At 38.2% G+C, this 25,534-nt stretch overlaps 1 protein-coding gene across 1 annotated transcript; it reads left to right on the top strand.

Moving 5' to 3' along the window:
* The first annotated feature begins 389 nt into the window (after nucleotides 1-389).
* On the top strand, nucleotides 390-24,384 carry LOC136846833 (uncharacterized). The gene is made up of 3 exons (XM_067118101.1): nucleotides 390-401; nucleotides 560-1,014; nucleotides 24,084-24,384. Exons 1-3 carry the CDS (start codon nucleotides 390-392, stop codon nucleotides 24,382-24,384), a joined length of 768 nt encoding a protein of 255 aa, XP_066974202.1.
* Nucleotides 24,385-25,534: the final 1,150 nt, after the last annotated feature.

Below are 25,534 nucleotides of genomic sequence, written 5' to 3'. Positions count from 1 at the left end.
CAGTAAATGTGCTGAAAGCGACTCTGGATGAAAAAGCGTTTATTCTAACACAGTTCTACAAAGGTGGGTTCCATACGGAATGGGAATGCACATGAAGGCAAAGGGCCTTCAGGAATGAACTGGGGCAGTTCAGAGCTTTAGACGGATTGCTAGGAAGAGAGAGAGAGAGAGAATTATATGATATATAAACAATGACAGCAATATTCAAAGAAGTAACCAAATATTATTCCTTGTTATTGGTAATTAAATGACTTTTCATCACATGAACAATGTTGAAAATGAGGTGGCAAATATTTTAGCCTTAACTAACTTGCTTCAAAGATAATCTTACACAGAACAACGTTTATTATCATACTTGCAATCACCCTCCAGTAATCCTTTATATCAGTATGAGGTCTAAGGTTAGGATGCAGTTTAATCTAATTTAGTAATATTTTTACATATATATACTCAGCAATGCCATTCTTTCCAGGGAGTGAAACTAAACACTCATTATTTTTTCCCCTCTGAGAACAGAGATGTCATTCTCAGTTCATTATCAATTCATTACATTCAAAAGGGGTGGAAGTGTCAGTTCATAGCCATTCCTACAATGCCCTTTCCAGCCCTTTACCCTTCAACCCACCCCACCTCCCACCCACTCCCCACTCCCACACACCACCCAACCCACACCCCACACACCCCAACACATGACTCTACCCCACACCCAACCTATACTCCCAAACCCCCACACCCCACACCTCCACACACAACTCTACCCCACACACCATCCCACCCCACACTCCCACACCCCCACACAACACTCCACCCTGCACTCCCACACCCTGACACCCCCACACAAACCCCACCCCACACTACCACACCCATACCCCTACGCAACACCCCACCCCACACTCCCACATCCCACACCCCACCCCACCTCACCCCACACCACCCCACCCCACACCCACCCCACTCCACATCCCATCCCCACCCTAACCCACACCTTACTGCACACCCACCACAGACTGCACAGTGAGTTAGCATCAAGTTTCTATGAAGTTTTTTCCCAAATTATTTATAGCTTATGGCTTCCCGTCCATAGACACTGAAGAAACACGAAAGAATTTCTGACATTCCTTCCTCGTTCATGAAGAAGAAGAAGAAGAAGAAGAAGAAGAAGAAGAAGAAGAAGAAGAAGAAGAAGAAGAAGAAGAAGAAAAGGATAAATGATTGGAAATAAAAAATGACTGAAATGACAGAGAAAATGATTGGAAATAAATCACGACTGAAATGACAGAGGAATTACGTTTCTCTCTCTCACTCTCGATCTCTCTCTCTCTCTCTCTCTCTCTCTCTCTCTCTCTCTGATATAATCGAGATGATGTGTCCCTACAAGCTATAAAAAACGTAAAACTAGGTACTCTGGATATGAAAAGAACCCACAAAATGTGGACTGGCCAATATAACATTTCTCCTCTCTCTCTCTCTCTCTCTCTCTCTCTCTCTCTCTCTCTCTCTCTCTCTCTCTCTCTCTCTCTCTCTCTTTATGCTTACATTAAATACCACAAACAATTAGAATTATTGACATTTTGTCAGCATTTCAAAAAGTGGCAGATGTCACAAAACATGCAAGAAACACTTCATCTTTTCATCAATAGACAGAAAGAACTATTTAATGACACTTGCGAATCATTTCATTTGATGACATTTTCTAATGTTCTGTGTTGTAGTAAGACCTTTTATTGCAACATCAGTTAGATGAGCTGAAGGCTCTATTAATAGTTCGTGAAGAAGAAAACAAAGATTGCAATAAGCAGGCAACAGAAGCGACCATCTAAAAATACTGAGTTTATTCAACATGAGACTTTTTCTAGTTTTCGCGTATTCTGCAAAAATATTCCTCTTAATATTTCAATAAATGCATAATTTACTGTTGTGGAAGACAGAGCTGTATTTCATTCCATTATAAGTATTGGAAAAAATTAGAATTCTAAGCCCATGTCGAATGACATTATTATTATTATTATTATTATTATTATTATTATTATTATTATTATTATTATTATTATTATTATTATTATTATTATTATTATTATTATTATTATTAGTTTTGATCAAACTGATAAATACATGTCAATTGACAGGACAAGTGCTCATTTGGCTAAATTCTATATTCAGTTCAATTCAATCCATTTCTCTGACCCACCATGATTTTATTTCAGGAACTCACTAGACGTGTTTTTTCACCTCTCTAGAAACGTACACCATCAAAAACGAGGGCCTCGATGAGGTAATCCTCATCCTGCCTCACTGAAAGAACCTCCACCTCTAACAAGTAACTGTCAGTGTAGATGTCTGAACAGACTTGAACAAAAGAGGATTTCTCGAGGCGGGAGATGACACTTAGGTGACTCCATCAAACTCGATGCAACTTTGAGATGCTTTTTCTTCTCTGCTACACATTTTTTTTATGCATTTTTGTTTTTATTAGTTTTCTGAAAAGAAAACTATTGTGCCGGCTTTGTGCGTCCGTCCGCACTTTTTCTGTCCGCACTTTCTGTCCGCCCTCAGATCTTAAAAACTACTGAGACTAGAGGGCTGAAAATTGATATGTTGATCATCCACCCTCCAATCATCAAACATACTACATTGCAGCCCTCTAGCCTCAGTAGTTTTTATTTGATTTAAGGTTAAAGCTAGCCATAATCGTGCTTCTGGCAACGATATAGGACAGGCCGTCATCGTGCCGTGGTTAAAGTTTCATGGGCAGCAGTTCATACAGCATTATACCGAGACCACCGAAAGATAGATGTTATTTTCAGAGAATAACTGACCTCGATTGGCCGAAGAAAATTTCCTGGCGCATTTATTACTTGTACATTTTGATTTAAAGCGCTGAGATTTCCATAATGCTCAATAAATAAACCCCTTGCATTCTTTTTCCTTGTCCAGCCATTCACCGTATACTCAAGAGTAAATCGCCTTCCATCCTCAAAGAATAACCGTCTTTTCCTCGTAAAACCACGAAAAATCGTTCCTGGTTAAAACTGATACTGAACTCGAATCTCTGCTCTATATCAGCCGACGATCGAGCGTAAAATGGGCGTATTTACGGCACTTGGGCGTAGAAGGAAGGAAGGAAGGAAGGAATAAAAGCGTGAAAGTGGAGAGATGATGGAACGAGAAATATGTTTAGCCAAGGGGCAGATATTTTATATGCAGAGGGTTTTGAGATGGTTGATAAGACTGCCTCTTTTTCTCTATTCTTCTTCTCTCTCTCTCTCTCTCTCTCTCTCTCTCTCTCTCTCTCTCTCTCTCTCTCTTTTTAATCATACTGATAAAGTATGTATGCCTGATTATTAAATATATGAAATCAAACATTTTCTTCTTAAACAAAGAAGAACCGCTTATCTTTAAAACAACACAAAGGGTCGACTCCATCTACAAGGAAATATATGAAAAACCTTTTAAGAGGATAAATATTTTTCCCTCTCTGCAGAGGAGGAGGAGAAGAACCTAATAAGGTTTGAAGATCCCTCGGGGCAACAGCTTCTGTCTGTCTGAGTGCTGATATTGCATTACAAATCCTCTCGAGGGAGGAAACGGGAGAGGAATTGCAGGGTGCAACAGGAGATGAGAAGTTCTTTATTGCTGTTCAGAAATTTTTTTTTTTGTCGTTGATTAAATTTGGGGAAGACTAGACAAGACAGCAGTGAGTCTCTCTCTCTCTCTCTCTCTCTCTCTCTCTCTCTCTCTCTCTCTCTCTCTCTCTCTCTCTCTCTCTGACACACCCCTTTGCTCACTCACATTCGCTGATAAAATTCATCTCTTAGTTCCGGTGGAAATTCAGTGGGAAATGCAGAGCCAATTTTCATATATATATATATATATATATATATATATATATATATATATATATATATATATATATATATATGGTGATATATATGATATATATCAAGACATACATTCATACATATGTAGGAGATGAATTTTCCTCGTCAGTGAATGTGAGGTTTGAGCAAAGGAGTTGTAAAGTCCAAGAGAAAACAATGTGTAAAAGAGAGAGAGAAATGTTCCTTCCTCTGATTTCAGAACCCAATTCCTTCCATGGCTTTGAATATCCAGTCCCTGTGAGAGGTTCTAAAAAATATGATAAATGGTCTTAACATCTTTTGAAGATTGTTTGACCATAATATATTTCCACGAAAAAATTGTAATTGAAAACATAACATTGTTGACAAAGTAGGAAGATGGATAAAGTCTGAGAATCACTGAAGCTACGGTAATATCAGAATCTCCTCAGTAGTAAGAAGTTTCGATGACACAAGAATAAGTAGAGAAATTGCAGGAGAACTAAATAAAATATATAAATGGGCAGAGATAAATAGGATGGTATTTAACCTTTCTGACTATGGTGATAAAGTAGGAATGCCTAGGTTTGAGTCTTATCTATTAGACAGCAAAAATGGAATGTTGTTCCGGCACTTCAAAACAAGAAAAAGCTGAACCATGATTATGCTTTATAAAACGTTCTGTAAAGGCAGATTGTTTTGGTCATTTACATTTTAAGGACCTGACTACTGGGAAAGGTCCTGATAATACAAACAATGTTTTGAGATTCCTTCATGACTAAAGGTATCAGATGATTAATAGTGCAGAATTTTAAGGAAAGCTTAATCACATTGAATCGAAATGCAGCGTCTATTCAATGACAGTATCTGAGAACATAGACTAATGATTTAAGAATAAGCAGGTTTTGCATCCCAGTTCATCCAAGACTTCTGATTGCTTTTAATATCCGATTAACCTGTACTGCTAAGCCACTATTATTAATTATTATTTACTAATATCTTCCAAGATTCTGTCTTTATATATATATATATATATATATATATATATATATATATATATATATATATATATATATATATATATATATATATATATATATATATATAATATATATATATATATATATATATTTGTGTGTGTGTTTGTGTGTGTATGTGTGTGTGTGTGTGTATTTCCCTTTACCTTCTCTTACTTCTTCCTAATGAGCACCATATTCTTTGGGAGCTTGAATTTCGAGTCAGTGGCCCCTTTGATGGGCTTGTTCCATAGGAATAGGGTTTGTTCTCTGAATAATAATAATAATAATAATAATAATAATAATAATAATAATAATAATAATAATAATAATAATAATAATAATAATAATAATAACAACACTTTCAAACACTTAGTGGCTTCGACAACATTGCACCAATTTTTTACCATCGTTTTCCAAATCCTGAAATAATGTTTTTATTAATAAGTATCAGATATCCACCAGGGAATGTTCAGTGGTTTAACTTATTACATATTACATCTTTATCATGAAAACAAATCCACTTCGTTTGAATTTCACTAAAAGCAAAACCCTTATCAGTGACTTATAAGTGGTTAAGAACATGTTAAAAGTATTTCGAAAATATTAACATTTAACTAAGAATTTATCCAATGTTTGTGCATATATTTTAGGTCATTTATGAACAAAATCTAATAGTTCAGTTTGAGCATGCTCATTTAGGTTGTGGGGATATACTGACATTTAACTAAAAATTTAGACAATGTTTATATCTGCACATATATTTATCTCATTTATACGCAAGTTCCAATGGCCAGTGATCTTTTTTTTTATATTAAAATGAAAATACTTCATGTTAAAAATGCTTACCTGAAAATTTGTACGATGTTTATTTGTGAATATATTTCTAGGGCATTTATACAACAAGTCTAAAGGTCAATGAGTTTTCAGTTTTCTTTTTTTTAGTATTCAAATGAAAAGTAGAGGAAAAGATACATTTATACCAATACAGAACATTTAAGCTGATTCTTCACTGCTGACGTCTGCACAAACTTTCTTTTTGAACGTGCAAGAATCATCAAAGATTCCGTTGCCGATTTAGACAGGCAAGAAAACAGTTCCTTTTAGTGCCCACCTACTAGAGATAACACCCTCCCCCGCCCCAAAAAAAAAAATGAGGGTTAACCTTCCATTCCTGCCCAAAAATACGACGGTCCTCATAGCCGTATATATTTTCCGGTAACGAAGAGACCTGTCGTAACAGCCAATCATTCTCTAATGCCTGAGGTTTACGGAGAATTGACGGCCTTGCAAAAACACGCGATCGATCCTTCGTGGCGATAAGTGGTAGAGGTGACGCCAGGTAGCACAGGTGACGGAAGGCGAGAGAGAGAGAGAGAGAGAGAGAGAGAGAGAGAGAGAGTGTAATTTGCATTAGCGTGGAAATTTTCTGTTCTTGTTTGCGTGAGCTGTTCTCATTTCGTTCCTGGGCTGTAAAGAAGAAGAATAAGAAGAAGAAGAAGAAGTGGGAGTCTTTGTTTTGTTTGTTTTCTGTAGAAAGTCTCTTGTTTTCTCCCTATTTTCTCTTTATTTATTTATTTATTTATTCATTTATTTTTGTATTTATTTATTCATTTATTTTGTGTTTATTTATTTTTCTAAATCTTGAGTTAAAAAAACAAAAATAGATCTTTTCTGACATGAAGGTCTTCAAACAAGAGACAAAATATATTTATTTTTTCATAAACAGAGTTGAAAAATCCCACAAAAGCGAAAACCTTGATTTTGGAAAACTCAACAAAGGGATGACAAAATATTTTACTCTAACATAAACATGGCTATTCCAAGCCTCATCCCCACGAAACTAGACTCTCTCTCTCTCTCTCTCTCTCTCTCTCTCTCTCTCTCTCTCTCATAATAACTGATGACAAAAAGTTAATAAAAACCATATGTATTTTCCGATAAGTGCCAATTTTCACGCGTATTTTGAGACCGGGCAATGAATAATTCTCTCTCTCTCTCTCTCTCTCTCTCTCTCTCTCTCTCTCTCTCTCTCTCTCTCTCTCTCTCTCTCTCTCTCTATAAGCTAATTTTGAAAGGTCAACGCTGGAAAATGGCTGCTGTTGAATGGATTCAGTGAACATTGTAGTGATATGCTGGGCTATTTCTAGATTCGAAATTGCAATGACCGGAGTTCAAGGTGCTGCAATTTAAAGAAAACAGCTTATAATAAATTTTCTGTTATTATTATTTTAAGTTTAGCTGCTGTAACGGGACTCGATTGCAAAATGTCAGCTGCAATGTCGCGTCTATGTTTCCGAAGACTTAGGTTAGTCAGTTGCAATGCATTGCTAGCAATTCACCTTGTATCTTCTTCATAATATTAATTTATCTACAGGTATATTTTCACCTAAACCCGAATTAATCTGTAATCATTAAATAACTTCAAAATATTTCGTTGAAATTCAAGAGCAGAATGACTTTTTTGAATGTTCGAGAATATTGAATTAATTACCCTCCCCTCTGGTGAAGGTCGAACAGCAATGAAGATGGTCAATTATATCAGATTTTCATTAATGGAAAACTAACGATTTCTTGATGAGATTTGAGCATTGGGGCTGGTCTCTGTTTCAGAAGACTTATTGCCAGTAAACTCTGCTTAAGTTTTAATTCTCAGTTCTCGTTTAGTGAAAGACAAAGATGTCAAGTCGATGTATACATAAGCATATACATGTTTAAACATATTTCTTTTCGACAGTAAAACTCTCTCTCTCTCTCTCTCTCTCTCTCTCTCTCTCTCTCTCTCTCTCTCTCTCTCTCTCTCTCTCTCAGTGCGTATAAAGTGTGGTCCTACAACGATCTCCCAAAAACTAAAGGTGGTGTACCTTTTCGCGGTGGGAAAACAGGAGTAATAATTTATGCTGGTGTATACATAACATCATATACCCGTTGTTATTTTGTTTTCAGGTTTAGGCTCAAAAGAAAATATAACCATTCACTTAAAGAAGGAAGTTCAGTGGGATTTATATTTCCAAATAACTCTTTTAGTATATGTATATATATATATATATATATATATATATATATATTATATATATATATATATATATATATATGATGATTATTATCACTTTTTGTACGGCCATTGTATAAACATAGGAGTTGAACCTTAGTTACATCAACTGGTTATAAAATGAATATTATTTTTTGTCAGTACCTTCAATGATTTGACAGGCTGGATGTCAGACTCATTTACATGGTAGATGTGTCCTAATTTATCATGAAAAAATACTGAACTCAGACATAATTAGGCTGGATTCGTCTGTCTAGAGAAGCGTTGAAAATAAAACTGTTGCCTAAAGTCTCCCTCATGCATTCATGGCGCCCGCGAGAGACGGACGCATTTCCAAGACAAATAAAACCACTTCGGGAGATGAGACGTTTGACGCGACGCAGATGCTCATGAGAGAATTACAAAGCAGATTCTCCAAGTTCTGGAACTCTGCCATCTTGCTATTTTACCGCAGTCATATCCTGTTTGATCGCTGTTATGTCCTTTCTCCCACTGTTTTATACCGTTTTACTGCTGTCATTTCCTGTTTCCCATTGTCTTATCCTGCCTTACCGCTGTCACATCCTGTTTTATTGCTATCATATCCTGTTTTACCGTTGTCAAATCCTGTTTTCCACTGTCTTATCCTGTCTTACCGTTGTCACATCCTGTTTATCGCCACCATATCCTGTTTTAACGCTGTCATATCCTGCTTTACTGTTGTCATATCCTGTTTACGCAGAGCTCGTGTATGAATCGAAACGCATAATCTAATAAGCGTCCCCCTTCCACTGGTAAACAGGGGCGACAGAACAAACAAAATTATGGGTTGGATTAAGGAATATTTAAGGTACAGAGGAGATCCCATAACAATATATTATTCATTTCGCGTTTGAAACTCAAAATGTTATTTGATTCCTGTCACCACGACTTCATTTTCGAATGACTCGGGACCTTTAGACTTTTGTTTTTATATATTTCTATCTTGTCCCTTTTGCGAATCGGTAAAAGTAACATACAATAGTTTTTTATAAATGAAAATATACCCTTAGAAAAGTTTTAGTCTGTTTTTTAAATATGAGAAAATTTTGTGTATTTTTTAGTCATCTTTCTTCAGATTGGTATAATAGTTATTCATGTTAAATTTATTTTCTATAATAACTTTTTATGTCGTATCATATTTGCTTTCCATAGTAACCTTTCTAACTTTTAGCGTCATCGCCACCGTAAAGAGAGAGAGAGAGAGAGAGAGAGAGAGAGAGAGAGAGAGAGAGAGAGAGAGAGAGAGAGAGGCATATTTCCTTGTGCAGTCAATATTCAAATGGCTTTTTCTCTCCCTTCCCCCATAAATTTAGCTTTTTACATCTCTTGGAGAACTGTTCCTCGTTCATTACTTGCAAAAGATAAAAGAGAGAGAGAGAGAGAGAGAGAGAGAGAGAGAGAGAGAGAGAGAGAGAGAGAGAGAGAGAGAGAGAGATCGCTTATATGCTTCAGCCTTTGATGATCTTTCAAGGGTCTTTTTCTTCTTCTTGTGAAAATAACGAAGGAAAAATTATGTCACCTCACACCAGATGGCTTCACTGTAGTTGCTCGTAGGCCTAAGACTCCATATACCATATTTGGAAAATAGTAAACATACCATATTTGGAAAATAGTAAACATACATACATACATACATGCATACATACATACATATGCAACCCTAGTCACTTCTCATGTCTTAGCTTATTATATTTTCGTATCCTTTACAGATTTCGTTTTCTGCTGGACTATGTATTAATCATTTATAGATTCTTTTTTGTTTATTTTTGCATTATCCAAGATTCGTCTGCTTTACAATGCCCAAGCACAGGTACACAGGAATAAAACACCTCACCTGTGTATTTAAAACTGAAAACGTCAGGCAAACCCACTGGGGTTTAATTGTGGCGTTATATCTAGCCTATAATAAACCAGGTTATTTTTTATTTTAGATATCTTTACTATACGATACCTGATAAGTAATCACAAGAGTCTGTAGATTCCTAATTTGTTTATTTCTTTCTTTTTCAACAAAGCAGGTGAGACTAACAATTTCCCTTTTAAAATATTGCAGCAATACTTTTCGAAATGCGAAGACAAAATTGACAGTATTCTTTTTAAAAGAATATTGCAACAATACTTTTCGAAATGGAAAGACAAAGTTGGCAATAGTCTTCTGAAGAAGTAGTAATATTTCCCGAAAGGCAAGGACAAAGTTGACAGTTTTATTTTTAGAATATAGCAACAATACTTTCCGAAATGCAGAGCTGCAGGAAGCTGATTTTTTCTCTCATATATAAAAAGCACCGTTTAAAAAGAACGAGATTGAACGCAACTTCTGAGCAGTTGCCTCCGAGTTTCCGCGAAAGTGAGAAAAAGAAGATTGGAGCGACAGGGAAAATCTGCAAGCTCAGCAACTTACAAAACTCTATGCTTTTATGCAGAGAGAGAGAGAGAGAGAGAGAGAGAGAGAGAGAGAGAGAGAGAGAGAGAGAGAGAGAGAGATATAACTTTGTTACATCATCAGCAACTTTAGCGCGAATTCGCAAGAAAAACTTCGGTAACTTGACCAAAGTTGATGAATAATTAGGAAACAAAAACTCCCAGGCTCTCAGTCAGAACAAAGGGCGATCGATCCTGAAACATTCTTGACTGAAATTCGCACTGACTGACTCATTCACTCACTGACTCATTCACTCACTGACTCAGTCACTCACTGATTCACTCACTCATTCACTTGTCTGGCTCACTCACAGACTCACTCGCTTCCTCACTCACTCATTCGTTCATTCACTCACTGACTCATTCACTCGATGACTCACTCACTGACTCATTCACTCACTCGCTTGACTGACTGACTGACTCACCCACTCACTTGACTGACTGACTGACTGACTCATTCACTCACTGACAGACTCACTTCCTCACTCACTCAGAGACTTACTGACTCACTCATATGCTCACTCACTCAAAAAAATTGCTGAGACACCTTCGTTAATTGGCAGCTATGTGATTTATAGTAAACATTGTTAGTGCTATTTCTTCTAAGGCTGCTTAATGCTGATGTTAGGTGAGGTTAAAGTGATAACGAAAAGGCTAAAATCGTAACTGTGAAAGGAAGAAGAAGAAGAAGAAGAAGAATGTACGAATGCAAGAACCATCCAATAAAGATAAACACAACTACTTCGAATTCTTTTGTCGAGAGCCTGCGATAATGTGTTTTCCTCCCTGACTTAAAATAAATACAAAACAAAAACTAACATTGGATAAAACTGTTCGTACTGTTGACAAATCCATTACACGACATGTCATGTCAACAACATATCATCATCAACGATTTGTGCTAACGACCTGTCTCATCTCAAACATTTGTTTAACTGAAAGTATTGACATTCACTAAATCGGCTGAATGAATCGCAAGTCATTCACGCGCATGCGTCTTATCTCATGACGTGACGTCAGCATTGATTTGTTTTGTTTTGCTGCTGTTCAATATTGAATTTGACAGCAACGAAAGGCGACGTCAGATTTCCAACAACAGAGAAATTATTTTTAAAAAGTGAGGCCCACGGAATAATATCAGCACTGAAATCACGAGTACCAACTTCGCACTGGGCAGAGAGAGAGAGAGAGAGAGAGAGAGAGAGAGAGAGAGAGAGAGAGAGAGAGAGAGAGAGGACGAAATGAGCTAAAATTAAAGGGAAAACCGATCTTTTATTAGGAGTGAAAATGAGTGAAAGTCTGTGGCACAAATTGACATGACACGACCCTTGCATTTGACTTTGGGTCATAATGGACTGAGGAGGGTCAGAGGCCTCGTACAGAGAGAACCTTTTCGTTCTGGTTTTTATTCGTGGAGGAATGTTGCTGACCTCCTCCTCCTCCTCCTCCTCCTCCCTCCTCCTCCTCCTCCTCCTCCTCCTCCTCCTCCTCCTGGAAGGGACTTCTACAGTATAAGGCTCTTGTTGCTGCTCTTTTCTCATTGCATTCTGACGTCGATAGCTTCTCTTCACCCCACCTCACTTCACCCCACCTTACCTCACCTCACTTCACCTCACCTCACCTCACCTCATCCCACCTCACTTCACCTCACACCCACCCCACCTCAGGTCCCCCCATCCCAACTCTCCCCACCCCACTTCAAGTCACCCCAACCCCACCTTACCCCACTTCTCCCCACCTCACCTCAAGTCACCCCACCCCACCTCTCCCCACCCAACCCAAGTCACCCCACCCACCTCAAGTCACCCCACCTCACCTCATCTCACCTCATCCCATCTCACTTCACCCCACCCCACCTAATCTCACATCACCCCATCCAACCCCATCTCAACTCACATTACCACACCCCAACTCACCCCACCGCACCTCACCTCTCCCCTTTTCACCACACCTCTCCCCACTCCATCTCACTTCACCTCCATCCCATCTCACCTACAACGTCTCACCTCACCCCGTCCATCCTCACCTAACCCCACCCACCTCTCCTCATCTCCATCCCACCCCCTCTCTCTCTCTCTCATCTCCCTCTCTCTCTCTCTCTCTCTCTCTCTCTCTCTCTCTCAAACACATCTCGCGCCTTCCCTTCCCAAATTGCATCTCGTAAATCCCTATCTGTCGAAGGCTAATGTTCCTTCGTGCCCTTTAGTGTTTGGTATAAAAACATTGCATAATGTATAATAAACTATTAAGGTTCATGAAAGGTCCGTGTAACTGAAGGACAGGGCAGTTATTCCCTCGTGAAAGACTGTGTATACAAACACCTTTATAATCAGAATATAAAATTTTGTTGGCAATACAAAACTGTATTTACAGTTATGTTTGAAGTCTAAACAAGCCTGTTTGTACATTTCAGATTGAACGTTGAATAATACCTTACATACTCTTTATTAACGTATGGGAAAATAAACACACACACACACACATACATAAATATTTAATTTTAGTGAAAGTCACAGACAGTTGCTTGATATCAGCTGGAAAAAGGTATATACATATATATATATATATATATATATATATATATATATATATATATATATATATATATATATATATATATATATATATATATATATATATATATACGACGAAATTAGTGTGCTAGAGCTAAGCCTTTCGACTTACTTCTATGTAAAGGACAGTAAATCGAAGGCCTAGCACCACTACCTTCTTCTCACTTTCCTTCGTGTCATGGCCTTTATTTATATTTATATATATATATATATATATATATATATATATATATATATATATATATATATATATATATATATATATATTCATCAAGTTCCATATTTTTTCTGATTCAGTTCACATATTTTTCACACACACACGCACACACACACACACACATATGTATAAACTTTTTCCAGCTGATATCAAGCAATTGTCTGTGACTTTCACTAGAATTAAATATTTATGTATGTGTGTGTGTGTGTGTTTATTTTGGTAACGGAGAATCTTTGAGGAATAAGTTGATATGACAATGTTCTTAAAACAGATGTGGAAGGAGGTCATGACCCTATCTGACCTTCTATAATAGGGCATAATAGTTATAAAGGAAGACTCATGGACAGAAACACTTTATATTTTAGTGATCGAAGTATTGTGACCTTGAGTGTCAATAGCTCCCTAAATAAATACTATTAACTATAGTCTTAAGTAATGAAATGAGATAAAGTTGCTATAATCTCAGATTGTTGGAGAAGTAGACACGCAAGTCATATTTAGAAAGTGTATTGATTATTTAACCACAAAGTTGACTTAGGCACGTGAATGGGTAACATCTGATTCACAGAACATTGGCACAGCGTGAACAACACTCGAAAGAGACATTTTTCTTTGTGGAATGGACTAGAGAGACAGACAGACAGGCAGCAGACATAATACTGTCCCAGGTGAAAAATTACTACTGTAGTTCTTTTTCAACCAACTACCTTCATTCTGACTACGTTTCTAGTTGGTGTAGTTAATGTGAGACGAAGATTTGGACCCTGAAAATTTCAATTGCTCTCATCATAAATCATCTTCTGTACCTTAATATGTAAAACTTGTCTGCTAACATATGTACACACACACACACATACACACACACACACACACACACACACACACACAATATATATATATATGTATATATATATATATATATATATATATATATATATATATATATATATATATATATATATATCCGTATATATATATATATAATAGAGATAGAGAGAGAGAGAAATAGATACATTTTCTGTTACTTTGTAATTAATAAGTGTCAAAGACAAGGTGAAAAATAATCAGTGGATATTTGATATAAACCTATGCCTTTATTAGGTACATTGCTGAAGAGAATTGATGGAGAGAGAGAGAGAGAGAGAGAGAGAGAGAGAGAGAGAGAGAGAGAGAGAGAGAGAGAGAGACGCAGCAACCTTTCTACATCATATCGGTAGTTAACAGAGCGACAGTTACTCAAAGACAGCAAAATTCTCATATTCATTATACGATAATGAAACCGCTCCCCCCTCCTTCCTCTGCTACCCACCCTCCTCCCCTCTAGCCCTCCCCCCCACTCCCTCCCCTCCCCTCCCGCTTCCCCTTCCCCTTCCCCCTCCCCTTCCTCCTCCCCTCCCTCCCCTCTCCCTGAAACAAAACCCACTTTCATCTGTTGCAGAGGTCAAAAAGTCAGAATCTCTGAATGAGAGAAAGAACAAAACTCCAAAAGAAGGTCTGGAGGAATGCTTTGGCAATCGGGAAAGAGAGAAAAAAAATATATCAATAACTGACGAACGAAAACCTTCAATTGGAATTTCCGAGAAATAAAAAGCCAAAAATGAAAAAACTATCAATTAATTCTGAAGCATGTCAGGAAGTCTTCCCTCCAACCGGTGATAATTAATTAATTAGTACTTTAGTTCAATTTCATCACTTGACCGAAAATTATAGAATCTGAAAAAGTTGACTAATTTTTATGATGGATTGAAAAGGTCGAATGATAAGTGGATTGAAAACTTCGAGAAGTTGTAAATTTAAAAATCCCTCATTTACCTATCTACCTGGAGGATATAAGGCTGAAATAAGTCTGAATAATCTCTTCCCCAACGTTCTTAAAGTTTCTAAAAATCTAAAGAGCTGATAAAATGGTCTTTGAAGACTAATTGTCTGCAAGTTCCCAAAGTTCTTCATATTTTCCTCTTTTTAAGAGAGAGATTTCTAATTATTTCTCTAGTACACAGGTAATCCCCTGCTGGAAATGGACTTCATAACTGATTAATGATAGGTTCTATAAATTAGCATTAAATTACCCAATAATATATATATATATATATATATATATATATATATATATATATATATATATATATATATATATATATATATATATATATATATATATATATATATATATATATATATATATATATATATATATATATATATATATATATATATATAAATATTTATATAAATATATACGTATGTATGTATTTACAGTATCTACTGGCCAATGTTACCAGATGTACACATGTAATCTAAAGAGCTGCAATGACCTTTTAACTAACAGATCTCTACACAATTTTCGGACCCACTTATCCCACTACAAGCCTTGAATCCAGACGGGTAATAAACGAGGGATTAATTATTTTCCTCCTTGGCGCGATTCGAACCCACCCACCTTACTGAGGTTTCTGGCGAATAGAAAATCTTGAAATTTAAGTGTCTAATTTTATATCTCGCCTCTCGAACCAACTGGAAAATTGTTGGGGAAATTGAGTAGAAAGATTAATAAAGAAAATTAGCACAGTAAGTTGGCAATATGAAATAAATACATGGAAAGAAAAAAAACTTTTTCCTCTATTAACAAACAACAACAACAACAAAAAAATTCAGGTGTTGGTCCCAGGTAAAGAGAGCGAGGAACAGATCAGATCGAGCAGATGGAGAAGGGAAGTCGTGTTCTTTAAAGGAACCACACAAGAACCCCTTCGTCCTTTAGTGAAAGGTCCTGAGGGTTCAATTGAGCTGGTGAACCGTGATTTGGTTCCCGGCTCGTAAACCGGGTTAGGAATGTCAGGACTGATTTAGATAAAATACTACAGACTGATAGCGTCGTGCTTTCTGTCTGCTGTGTAGTGTTCTGTGTGTGTGTGACTTTATATATATTAAATAAGCATACATATATATATATATATATATAGTCTATAGTATTTATATATATTCTATATCAGATATATACATATATATATATAACCCAGTTTATATAGCCGGGAACCAAACCACCATTCACCAGCTCACCAACTGGAACCCTTTTGCACGTCATAACCAAAGGAAGAAGAAAGGTTTTTTGTGGGAATGAAAAACCAGGAAAATCACTGAGGAGACATTTGAGGGAAGAGACGAGAGCAAATTCCCATGATGCCTCACAAGATCATCAACTGATGGTTAAATGGACGTTTGTTTACGTAATTATAAAACAATTCAAAGGTCAAAGTATCTTTGTGGTGATAAATCTCTTTTTATCAAGAAAGTAGTGATGATTTCACCAAACAACGCTTGAGATAAAATGTCGAACCAGTTAGACCTGACGTCATAAGCTACAACTCAGACCCAACTAAATCTAGGATAAAAAAAAAATCTTTATTCAGCTAAAGGACTCCATTTTTAAAGGAAAACTTCAATTCCCATTCGCTAATGGACCCAGCGGAAGGAGGAAAGATAAATCAGATCCATTAATTACTGACATTGCAACGCGCTTTCATATACAGTGTAAATGTCATTTGCCTTGCACCAGAACCGGGGTTTCGGAACAGTTAGCCAAGTTAATAAAATCATATTTAAGCGGCAGGTGGTTTTAAGCGACGCTCTTCTGCAGTCATGATGGCTCTCCAAGGGCTGCAGCGTGATTTTCGACATTAAGGGAAATGAACCAGAAGGAATTTGGGTCGTAAAAAGGAGAGTGAGCCCTTGCAATATCAGGGAGGGTAACTATGCGTTTTTCCGAGTGTCCTTTTGGGGCGTTTTATGGTCATTAATACTCTCTCTCTCTCTCTCTCTCTCTCTCTCTCTCTCTCTCTCTCTCTCTCTTCAGTTGATTTCGTATGCAAAGCCGAACGGTTTCGGACAAAAGCGTCGCAAATAAAAAAACAAAAATAATAAACTGTCAAATACCAACACGGCTCACAAATGCCATTTTCGTAAATCTCATTCACGGTTTGTTTTTGTTTTTTTTTTTTTACAGTGAGTTTTTTCAACGGCAAGAGCAATCTCATCCGAAAATACAGAATTTTGTTTTTAAGATAACAAGCAATAAACTATTTCCCATCAGTTTCCGGACAACGAAGGGGCAAAAACAAATTGTCTTTGAGTAAAGCTTTGTTTGTTTGCCTTTTTTTTTTTTTTTAAACCTACCGTTGGCCAGATCATAAGTTATAAAGTTCTGATTTCATTAAATTGCACATCAGTTTTGAATCATTTCTATAATACTACTAGCTGGCCAATCTGGTGCTGCCCAGGAAAACTCTGAATGACAACTGACAACTGATAAACTCTCTCCCCTTCTCTCTCTCTCTCTCTCTCTCTCTCTCTCTCTCTCTCTCTCTTATTAAGATAGTTGCTTCAATTACATTGCCCAGCATTTTTTTTTTTTACATTTCACCCCTGGTTCCTCATTGGATGGGTTTCATCGTTCTTGGCTAGCACTCTGCTGGGCCCGCATTCGATTCTCTGACCGACCAATGAAGAATTAGAGAAATTTATTTCTGGTGATAGAAATTCATTTCTCGTTATAATGTGGTTCGGATTCCACAATAAGCTGTAGGTCCCGTTGCTAGGTAACCAACTGGTTCTTAGCCATGTAAAATAAATCTAATCCTGCGGGCCAGTCCTCTCTAGGAGAGCTGTTAATCAGCTCAGTGGTCTGGTTAAACTAAGATATACTTAACATTTCACCCCTTCTCACCCCCCATTCCTATCAGGGCTGAACTTGGACTTAAAGAGTATTGGGAGTGTCACCATTCATCCCAATGACCTCGAAAACTATGGATTAGACACTAATATCTGTTGTTTCGGGTATTTTTATGTCACCCCCTTCCCACCCCCACCCCCTTGGTACCAGTGATGTCTTACCCCCACAGTATTCTTTCCCAGATAGTAAGTCATATGTATACCAAGTTTGGCTGAAATTGCTCAATGCGTTTCAGAGTTATGCTGGAACATACACACAAACACGTACACGTACATACATACATACGTACATACATACATCTGTTTATGTGTATATATATATATATATATATATATATATATATATATATATATATATATATATATATATATATGTATATATATGTATAATGATTTTTATATATATATTTTTTTATATTTGTATGAAATTTTATATTGTTCTGATTTATTGATTATATATTGCTTCCAATCGATTTTTATTGATTCTATCAAATATTTTATATATTATAATAGTAGACTATTGTGTAGTTTATTAGAAATTTCAGACCACCTTTATTATCTAGTTCCCATATCTGCCAGCAGGTGCCCTCAACGTCGCTTTCTTTTCAGAAGTACTTGCATTGGCTCTCAGGTGTGACATTTAAAATTAACGCTAAAATAAGGAATTTTTAGCTAAACTGGTAAGGGAACACTAAAATACTTCAATATTTATATTCATAAGCACATTTTACGCTGTTGGAGCTATAATATATCAAATTTTAATTAAAACCCCCTGCTGCTAAACAATCGTATATTTAATTGCAGCCAGATTAATACCAGCTACATCATTTTGGAAAATTCATATTCTAATATGAATTAATATTATAATCAAGCTAAAATTAGTTAAAATAAGTAAAAAGGAACGTAATATAAAACGAATATAATGTTTTCAAATCTTGCAGGACATTATTGGAACCACCTTGAACCTCAACAGTCCACTTCACTTCACTTCGTCTCCTGTTAAAGAAAAGACGTCGGAGTTCTTGTTGTGATTCTTGAGTTGTTTTTCAGTTGCTCGAGAAAGCGAGGTGAGGAAGTTCGTGTTATCTACAAAAAGAAGAAGGACTTTCGTGGATTTTATTTAGTGGCTGAGGTGAGAGTTTTCCCTTTCCTTGAGAGTGAAAAAGACTTTTGTTAAATTTTATTTACTAATTTGTGACCAGTTGTCATTGCCTCCTCCACGGTGAGAAATAGACGTCTCACGTTCTTCGTGATTTATGGATCCTGAAGTTTATTATTAAGTAATTAATGAGTTAAATTAAAGCGTCTTTTATAAACTTGGCCACTGGTGGTAGATATATATAGTTTAGTTTAAGCTAGGCTCGGGAAATAGGTTAATTAGGCAGATAAGGGTAGTCTGCCCAAGACGTCCAAGTGTCGTTAAGTGTTGAGTGTAATAACGTAAATATTTGTAATTTTCCGTCGGACTTTGACGAACTTAAATTTAATTCTACGTAATTTTTGCCTCTGTGCTCCCATTGTGATTGTGGGCATCATGACCTATCCTACCCTATAGGCTATACCTATATAAGCTTATGGCTATGTGACCTTGACCTTGGTGGAGGGAGATAGGAGCCACCTGACCCTAAAGGTCAATGTCTAGTTGAGTGGGGAAGAATGTTACTTTCAGCCATTATCACATTTTGGACTTGCAGATATTTTTCTAAGAGTTAGTGTGCGTTGATCGCCTGTATTCTGGGGTTTGGGCCTGGTACCCTGGGTGAGGTTGGTTAGGCCTCTCCAAAGGAAACAAGGTCAGAAACTTTTAAAACACACATTAAAACATAGGATTCCATAGGGGGATAGCATTGGCAGTGTACCTCATGCGGTGCACTGTAGGCATTGCTTAAGGGTCTTTGCAGCGTCCCTTCAGCCCCTATCTGCGACCCCTTTCATTCCTTTTACTGTACCTCCGATCATATTCTCTTTCTTCCATGTGACTTTCTTCAACCCTCTCCTGACAATTGATTCATAGTGCAACTGCAAAAGGTTTTCCTCCTTTTACACCTTGCAATAAACCTTTTTACAGTTTCCCTTTCAGTGCAGAATGACCTCATAGGTCCCAGTGCTTGGCCTTTGGCCTAAATTCTGTATTCTATTCCATTCTACTATGTTTCTGCTCTTGATCTGAAGATATTCTCTGTACCCAGTTTAACTCCAATGGTGAAGAAATCCATAACGGTGTAAATGTAAATATATATATTAGAAATCTATGTATACTAAATAAGAGCTTTCGAGAACCTGCTCAGTTCTCCCCAATCTTCTGGTGTTGGAGATTGGACAGTAGGCCTAATCAGTATAGACTAAGCATTATTACCCCACAACTGTTTGTGGTTTAAAGCCATATTTAATGAGCACTCAAATCTAAAGACAGCTTCTTGTCATCTTAGCTTGCTTTTTCAGTGGGAATTCCAATTTAAGGAAGGAGTATCCTCTAGAATTTGTCGTGGCAGAGGTACCTGTGTGCTCTGGGTGTCATTAAGCTTTGCATTCTATACAGAAATTTGGTCAAATTTTACTTCTAAGCATTGTCTCACTTTGGCTGTGAAATTATCTTTCTTCTATACATATTTAAATGTGCACTTTGAACGTTTCTGATGTTCATTTTGTTCACAAATGACCTAACCTAACCAATTTAATTTAGAGTACCAGGTCCTTACCCTAGTACATGATTTTGAGTGATTGATTAGGTCATTTCTGAACAAAACGAACGTCAGAAACATTCAAAGCACATGTTAAAATATATGAAAATATTTTCAAGTTTAAAATGTAAAAATAATTTAAAGTAAAATACCATAAAAACTTGATTTTAGCACAGTAAGCAATATTTTTGTGCTTGTCTTCAGTTAGTCTTGTTCAGTTTCCTTTGTAAGTTGAACTTGAAGCAGTGCAGTTTGGCTTGAGCATGAGGTCTTTAGTGACACCCAGCTTATTGCTTTAAAACTGAAGAGCAGGTAAGCCTTTCCTAATTGAAGCTTGTATGTCTCTGTGGTTAGGCCTGTATGTGTAGTCTGTCAGTTGTCAATTTTCCACATTTTCTTCAGAATTACAGGGTCACTGTCAACTAAACTTGGCATAACTTCTTGGGTGAAGGATCAGAGTTTTCCCAGAAGCAGTGCCACATCTAAGGGAGATCATTAAAAATACAGGAAACAAGGTTAGGTCAGTTTGAAAATCTCAGACTAAAATCATTCCTGGTTGAACACAGTAACATCAGTGATTCCTCACATCAGTGCAACTGTAATCATTGTTTTAGGTTCTTTCAGTGTTACTTGGCCCCTGGCTTAAAGCCCCTTTCTTTTTTACTTTACCTCCATTCAAGTTATTCTCTTCCATCATACTTTTCCACCCTCTTCTAACAATTGTTTCATAGTGCAACTGTTTTATTCCTGTTACACCTCTCAAACCACCTTTACTCTCAATTTTGCTTTCATCACTGAATGATCAATCCATAGGTCCCAGAGCTTGGCCTTTGGCCTAACTCTTATATTCAAAACTTCCAGAAATAAAAAAGTTAGTCAGTTTCCATAAGTAGTATAAAATAGATTCAAATGTATTTGCATATTCACTCAAATCATGCAAATCCTGGTCCATGGCAAGAGGTCATTTCAGTATGAATACAGGAGATGAGTCCTATCAAAATATATGGATCAGGAAACTGGTATGGCCTGTGGGCTTCTTGTTCTATTTTACAATTCCATTTATTGTAACACAAACTACTTGGTCATATCAAGGGTTGAGGCATTTGTTCTTGAACTAAAAATGACATGGAAGAAAAAGTCATTCTGAAAAAATTGGGACCTTTCTGGTCAACACAGGAAGAGTTGAACAGCATGGCAGTAAGATGGATGAAGTGGTAGACAACTTTGAGACTAAAAGAACTGTTAAGGGGGTAGTTAAGAAGTGGAAACAGAATACAAATACTGTCTACCATTTTGCCAACTTGTTTTAAAATTTGTTCCTACTCCTTTACAGAGTTTTCCACCACAGTATATATATAGGCCTATATTCAAATAGCTTTATTGTAACTCAGTTTCAGTTGATACATTTTTGTTGTATCATTTTATTGATGCAGTTGTATGTAGGATGAGTAACCTTGAATGCAATGAATCAGGTGCAAGCTTTAGTATGAGTACAACTATCAACCCCTTTTTACATTCAGAACTATGCTAAATACAGTGAGCATTGTTTCAACCTAAGTTTTTACACAGATCAGGGAACAAGTCATCTGGTTTGGAAAATATTTTTTTCCTTCAGCATTACCTTGTCATTTGCCATACTCCCATTTGTCCCCTTTAACTTGAGAATGCACTGGAAATTGTCCTGACTTAATTCTGTATTCACCTTTGATCTATTGCCCAAGGATGTATTGCTGCATTTTAGTCTGAAATGTCTTGCTAAGCTATTGTACTGGTGATAATGTCTGTTCTTGCATACCATATATCTACAGTGTGATGTTGATTCAGATGTTAACTACTTAGCTTCTATATTATGAAGGTAAATTATGGTTTTGTTCATGAGACTTACCTGCCAGATATATATATAGCTGTATTCTCCGAAGGTCCGACAGAATTTCAAATTTCGCGGCACACGCAGTGGCCGGTCAGGTGGTTAGTACACATTCCCGCCGCTGGGGCGCGGGCATCAGGAACCATTCCCATTTTCTATTCAGATTTTCTCTGTCGCCGGACTGTCAACACCTGTTGTCAGTTCCTCCGCTTTTTGGATTTCAATATTTTGTCATTTGAGTATTTTGGTTGTTTTTGGTATCGACTTGGATCTGTGACTTGGCATACGCTTTTCTGGACCGTTTTTGAATTTTGCCTTTGACTTTTCTTTATATAATGTCTTCCTCTAGCTATCGTGTTTGTAGCTTGGGTGAGTTGTAAGGTGAGGCTATCGGAAGGCTTCGGTAGACCCTCACACTTTATGTATGAAATGTAGAGGTATGGAATGTTCTGTGGACAATCGTTGTAATGAATGTGAGGGATTATCTGAGGGAGAATGGAAGAAGTACGAATCCTATATGCGTAAATTGGAGCGTGATAGGTGAGGAGGTCTTCCTCCAGGAGTGTTTCTGTGGACGGTCGGTCAGGGATTTCTCCGTTAGTAACCCTGTAGATTCTTTGTAGTCCTAACCCTTTAGTGTTGCCTTCTGGCCCTGAGGTTGTTGCAGAAAGTAATGCTCTGACTCTAGTTCTTGAGTCTATTCGCTGCTCTTGAAAATAAAGTGAATGCCCTGCAAGCGCAAAGTGTTGTGTTAATGCCCCTAGTGTTGTGGAGGGGGCGTCAGATCGACCCCTATAATGCTTCTAGGCCTGGACCTCTGCCGAACTCCCAGGACCCAGGGAGAGGGCATGTCGAAAGCCGCATGAAGGGGATGGTGGGACTCCCACCGATCTGGCGTCCCTTCGGCAGGTCCTGTTGACTCCACCCAGGCTGCCAGGGATCGTGCTCAGGCACGCATCCATGAAGGAATGCTTCTCGTCCTCCGACATGTCCTCCCGTCGTTGGAGCTCCGGTTGGACTCTCGCCCCCTTATGAGAAGCCTGAGAGGAGAGGAGGCTTCACGTCCTCTTCCTCTAGACGTTTTACGCTCGTCCCTGAAAGTTTCGTGGAAGTCCTCTCAGGAAGAAGTTTGTGTTTCTCGGAGGCTGACTCGCCCCCTGTTTCGCTAAGAAGGGCTAGAGCTTTTCCATTGGGAAAGAAGAAGACTTCTCACCGCTCGCCTTCCAAATTCAGTCCGTCTTCTAAGAGAGCTGTGTCCCCTACTTGCCAGATTTTGTTGGCATGCAACAGCAACTGGATTCTCTTATGGATCGCCTGTTAAAAGGCCAGGCACCTCGTCGTAAAGATTTGCATCTGCCTGTGAAGAAGTCTAAGCCTTCCCACTCTCCCGCTTCAAGTCGTCTTCGTCTGCTGCTTCTCCTGAAGCTTCTCGTCTTGCGCCTAAGGAAGGTTTTAAAGAAATTCCTTCTCTCTTTGAAGATTTTGACGTCTCTCCCGATGCGCGCCATGTTCGAAGTTTCTAGCTCTTCGGTGCTCCTCACGCTCACGCTCCTCACGCCATGGCGCTCACCTGTGTCTCGGCGCTTCGCGCCCACCCAGGACACTTCTCGCGCTCTCCATCGTGAAGCCCCTTCCGTGCCAGTTCACGGAGCTGCGCCTGCTTCCCGCCAGGACGCCCTCGCTCTCCCTCGTGTTATCTCTTCTCATCCCAACGGATGTTGCTTCCACGCCTGCAATTTTTCTTGATGATCAACTTCCCGTTTCTTCTGTTCAGGCTCATCAAGATTTAGCCACTACTTCCAAGCATGTTAAGTCCCCTTCTGGCGTATCAAGCGATTCCGGACTCCTTCCTCCTTGCTCTCCTGACCCTCCAGTTGAGGAAGAAGAACCTCTTCCGTCAGAACCCTTTGGACGAAGAGAAACTTGTTCCTTCTGCTTCTTCCGATTATCAGACTCTGACTTGTCTGTTTAAGGATTTATTTCCTGAAACCTTTCAAGCTTCAGCTCCTCGCTCCCCCTGGTTCAATTGGCTTCGTCTCAAGGCGAGGAAATCTCCTGGCTTTCTTAAAATGAAGAAATCCTTCTCTACTAAGAGAGCTTTTTAAGAAAGTTCAAGACTGGATGTCTTCTAGAAAGAATCAAGGGAAGACTTCTTTTTGCTTTGCCTCCTTCTCGGTTGTCGGGAAAATCCGGAATTTGGTAACCACAGGGAAGATATGGGTTTGACAGTTTTCCTCTACTTCTAAAGGGGACTTTACTAGTCTTGTGGACGCCTCTAGGAGATCCCACTTGTCCTCTTCCAAGGTTTCCTGGACTCTTACTGAAATGGACCACCACCTCAAAGGACTTTTCAAGACAGTGGAAGTTTTTAACTTTTTGGACTGGTGTCTGGGCGTTCTGCACACTAAGGCTAATAGCCCTAGTTCTATTAGTCTGGGGGAGCTGTCCAGCGTTTTGCGGTGTATGGACAAGGCCGTCAGAGATGGCTCTGAAGATCTGACTTCTCAGTTTTCGTCAGCTCTTTTAAGAAGAGAGCATTGTTCTGCTCCTTTTTGGCTTCTGTTTCTCCATCTCAGAAGGGAGAACTTCAGTTCAACACCTTTCTCTAGCCATCTTTTCCCCAGACCTTGGTTAAGGATATCGCTTCCAGCCTTCAGGAGAAGGCCACTCAAGACCTCCTTTCCAGGTCCTCTAAGCGTCCCTCAGCACCTTCTTCGTCGTCTTCTTTGCCTCAGCAAGCTAAGAAGAAGCAGCCCTTTCAAATGGAGGATCTTCCACAGGAAGTTTTTCTAAACCCGCACCTCGAGGCAGAGGTTTTTCCTAGAGGCAAGGTCGTCCCCAAGAGGGGCGCAAGTGACTCAAGTCTCCTCCAGATGCCAGTAGGAGCCAGGCTTCTTCATTTTGCTCAAGCCTGGAGAGAGAGAGGGGCAGACTCTTGGTCCCTCCAAGTTTTAGTAGAGAGAGGCTACCTAATTCCTTTCCTGACTCTTCCGCCCTTGTCTTTTGTTATCTCCCAAGTACCACCCTGCCAAGCAGAAGATACTGTTCGACCTTCTCGATCAAATGCTCGAGAAGAGAGCAGTGGAGCCACAGTCTTAGACACAAAATCCCGGGATTTTACA

Source organism: Macrobrachium rosenbergii, chromosome 15, assembly GCF_040412425.1.
Source record: "Macrobrachium rosenbergii isolate ZJJX-2024 chromosome 15, ASM4041242v1, whole genome shotgun sequence".
Taxonomy (NCBI): Eukaryota; Metazoa; Arthropoda; class Malacostraca; order Decapoda; family Palaemonidae; genus Macrobrachium; species Macrobrachium rosenbergii.
Note: the sequence above shows the minus strand (reverse complement) of the source record. Positions and strands in the feature narration are given on the sequence as shown.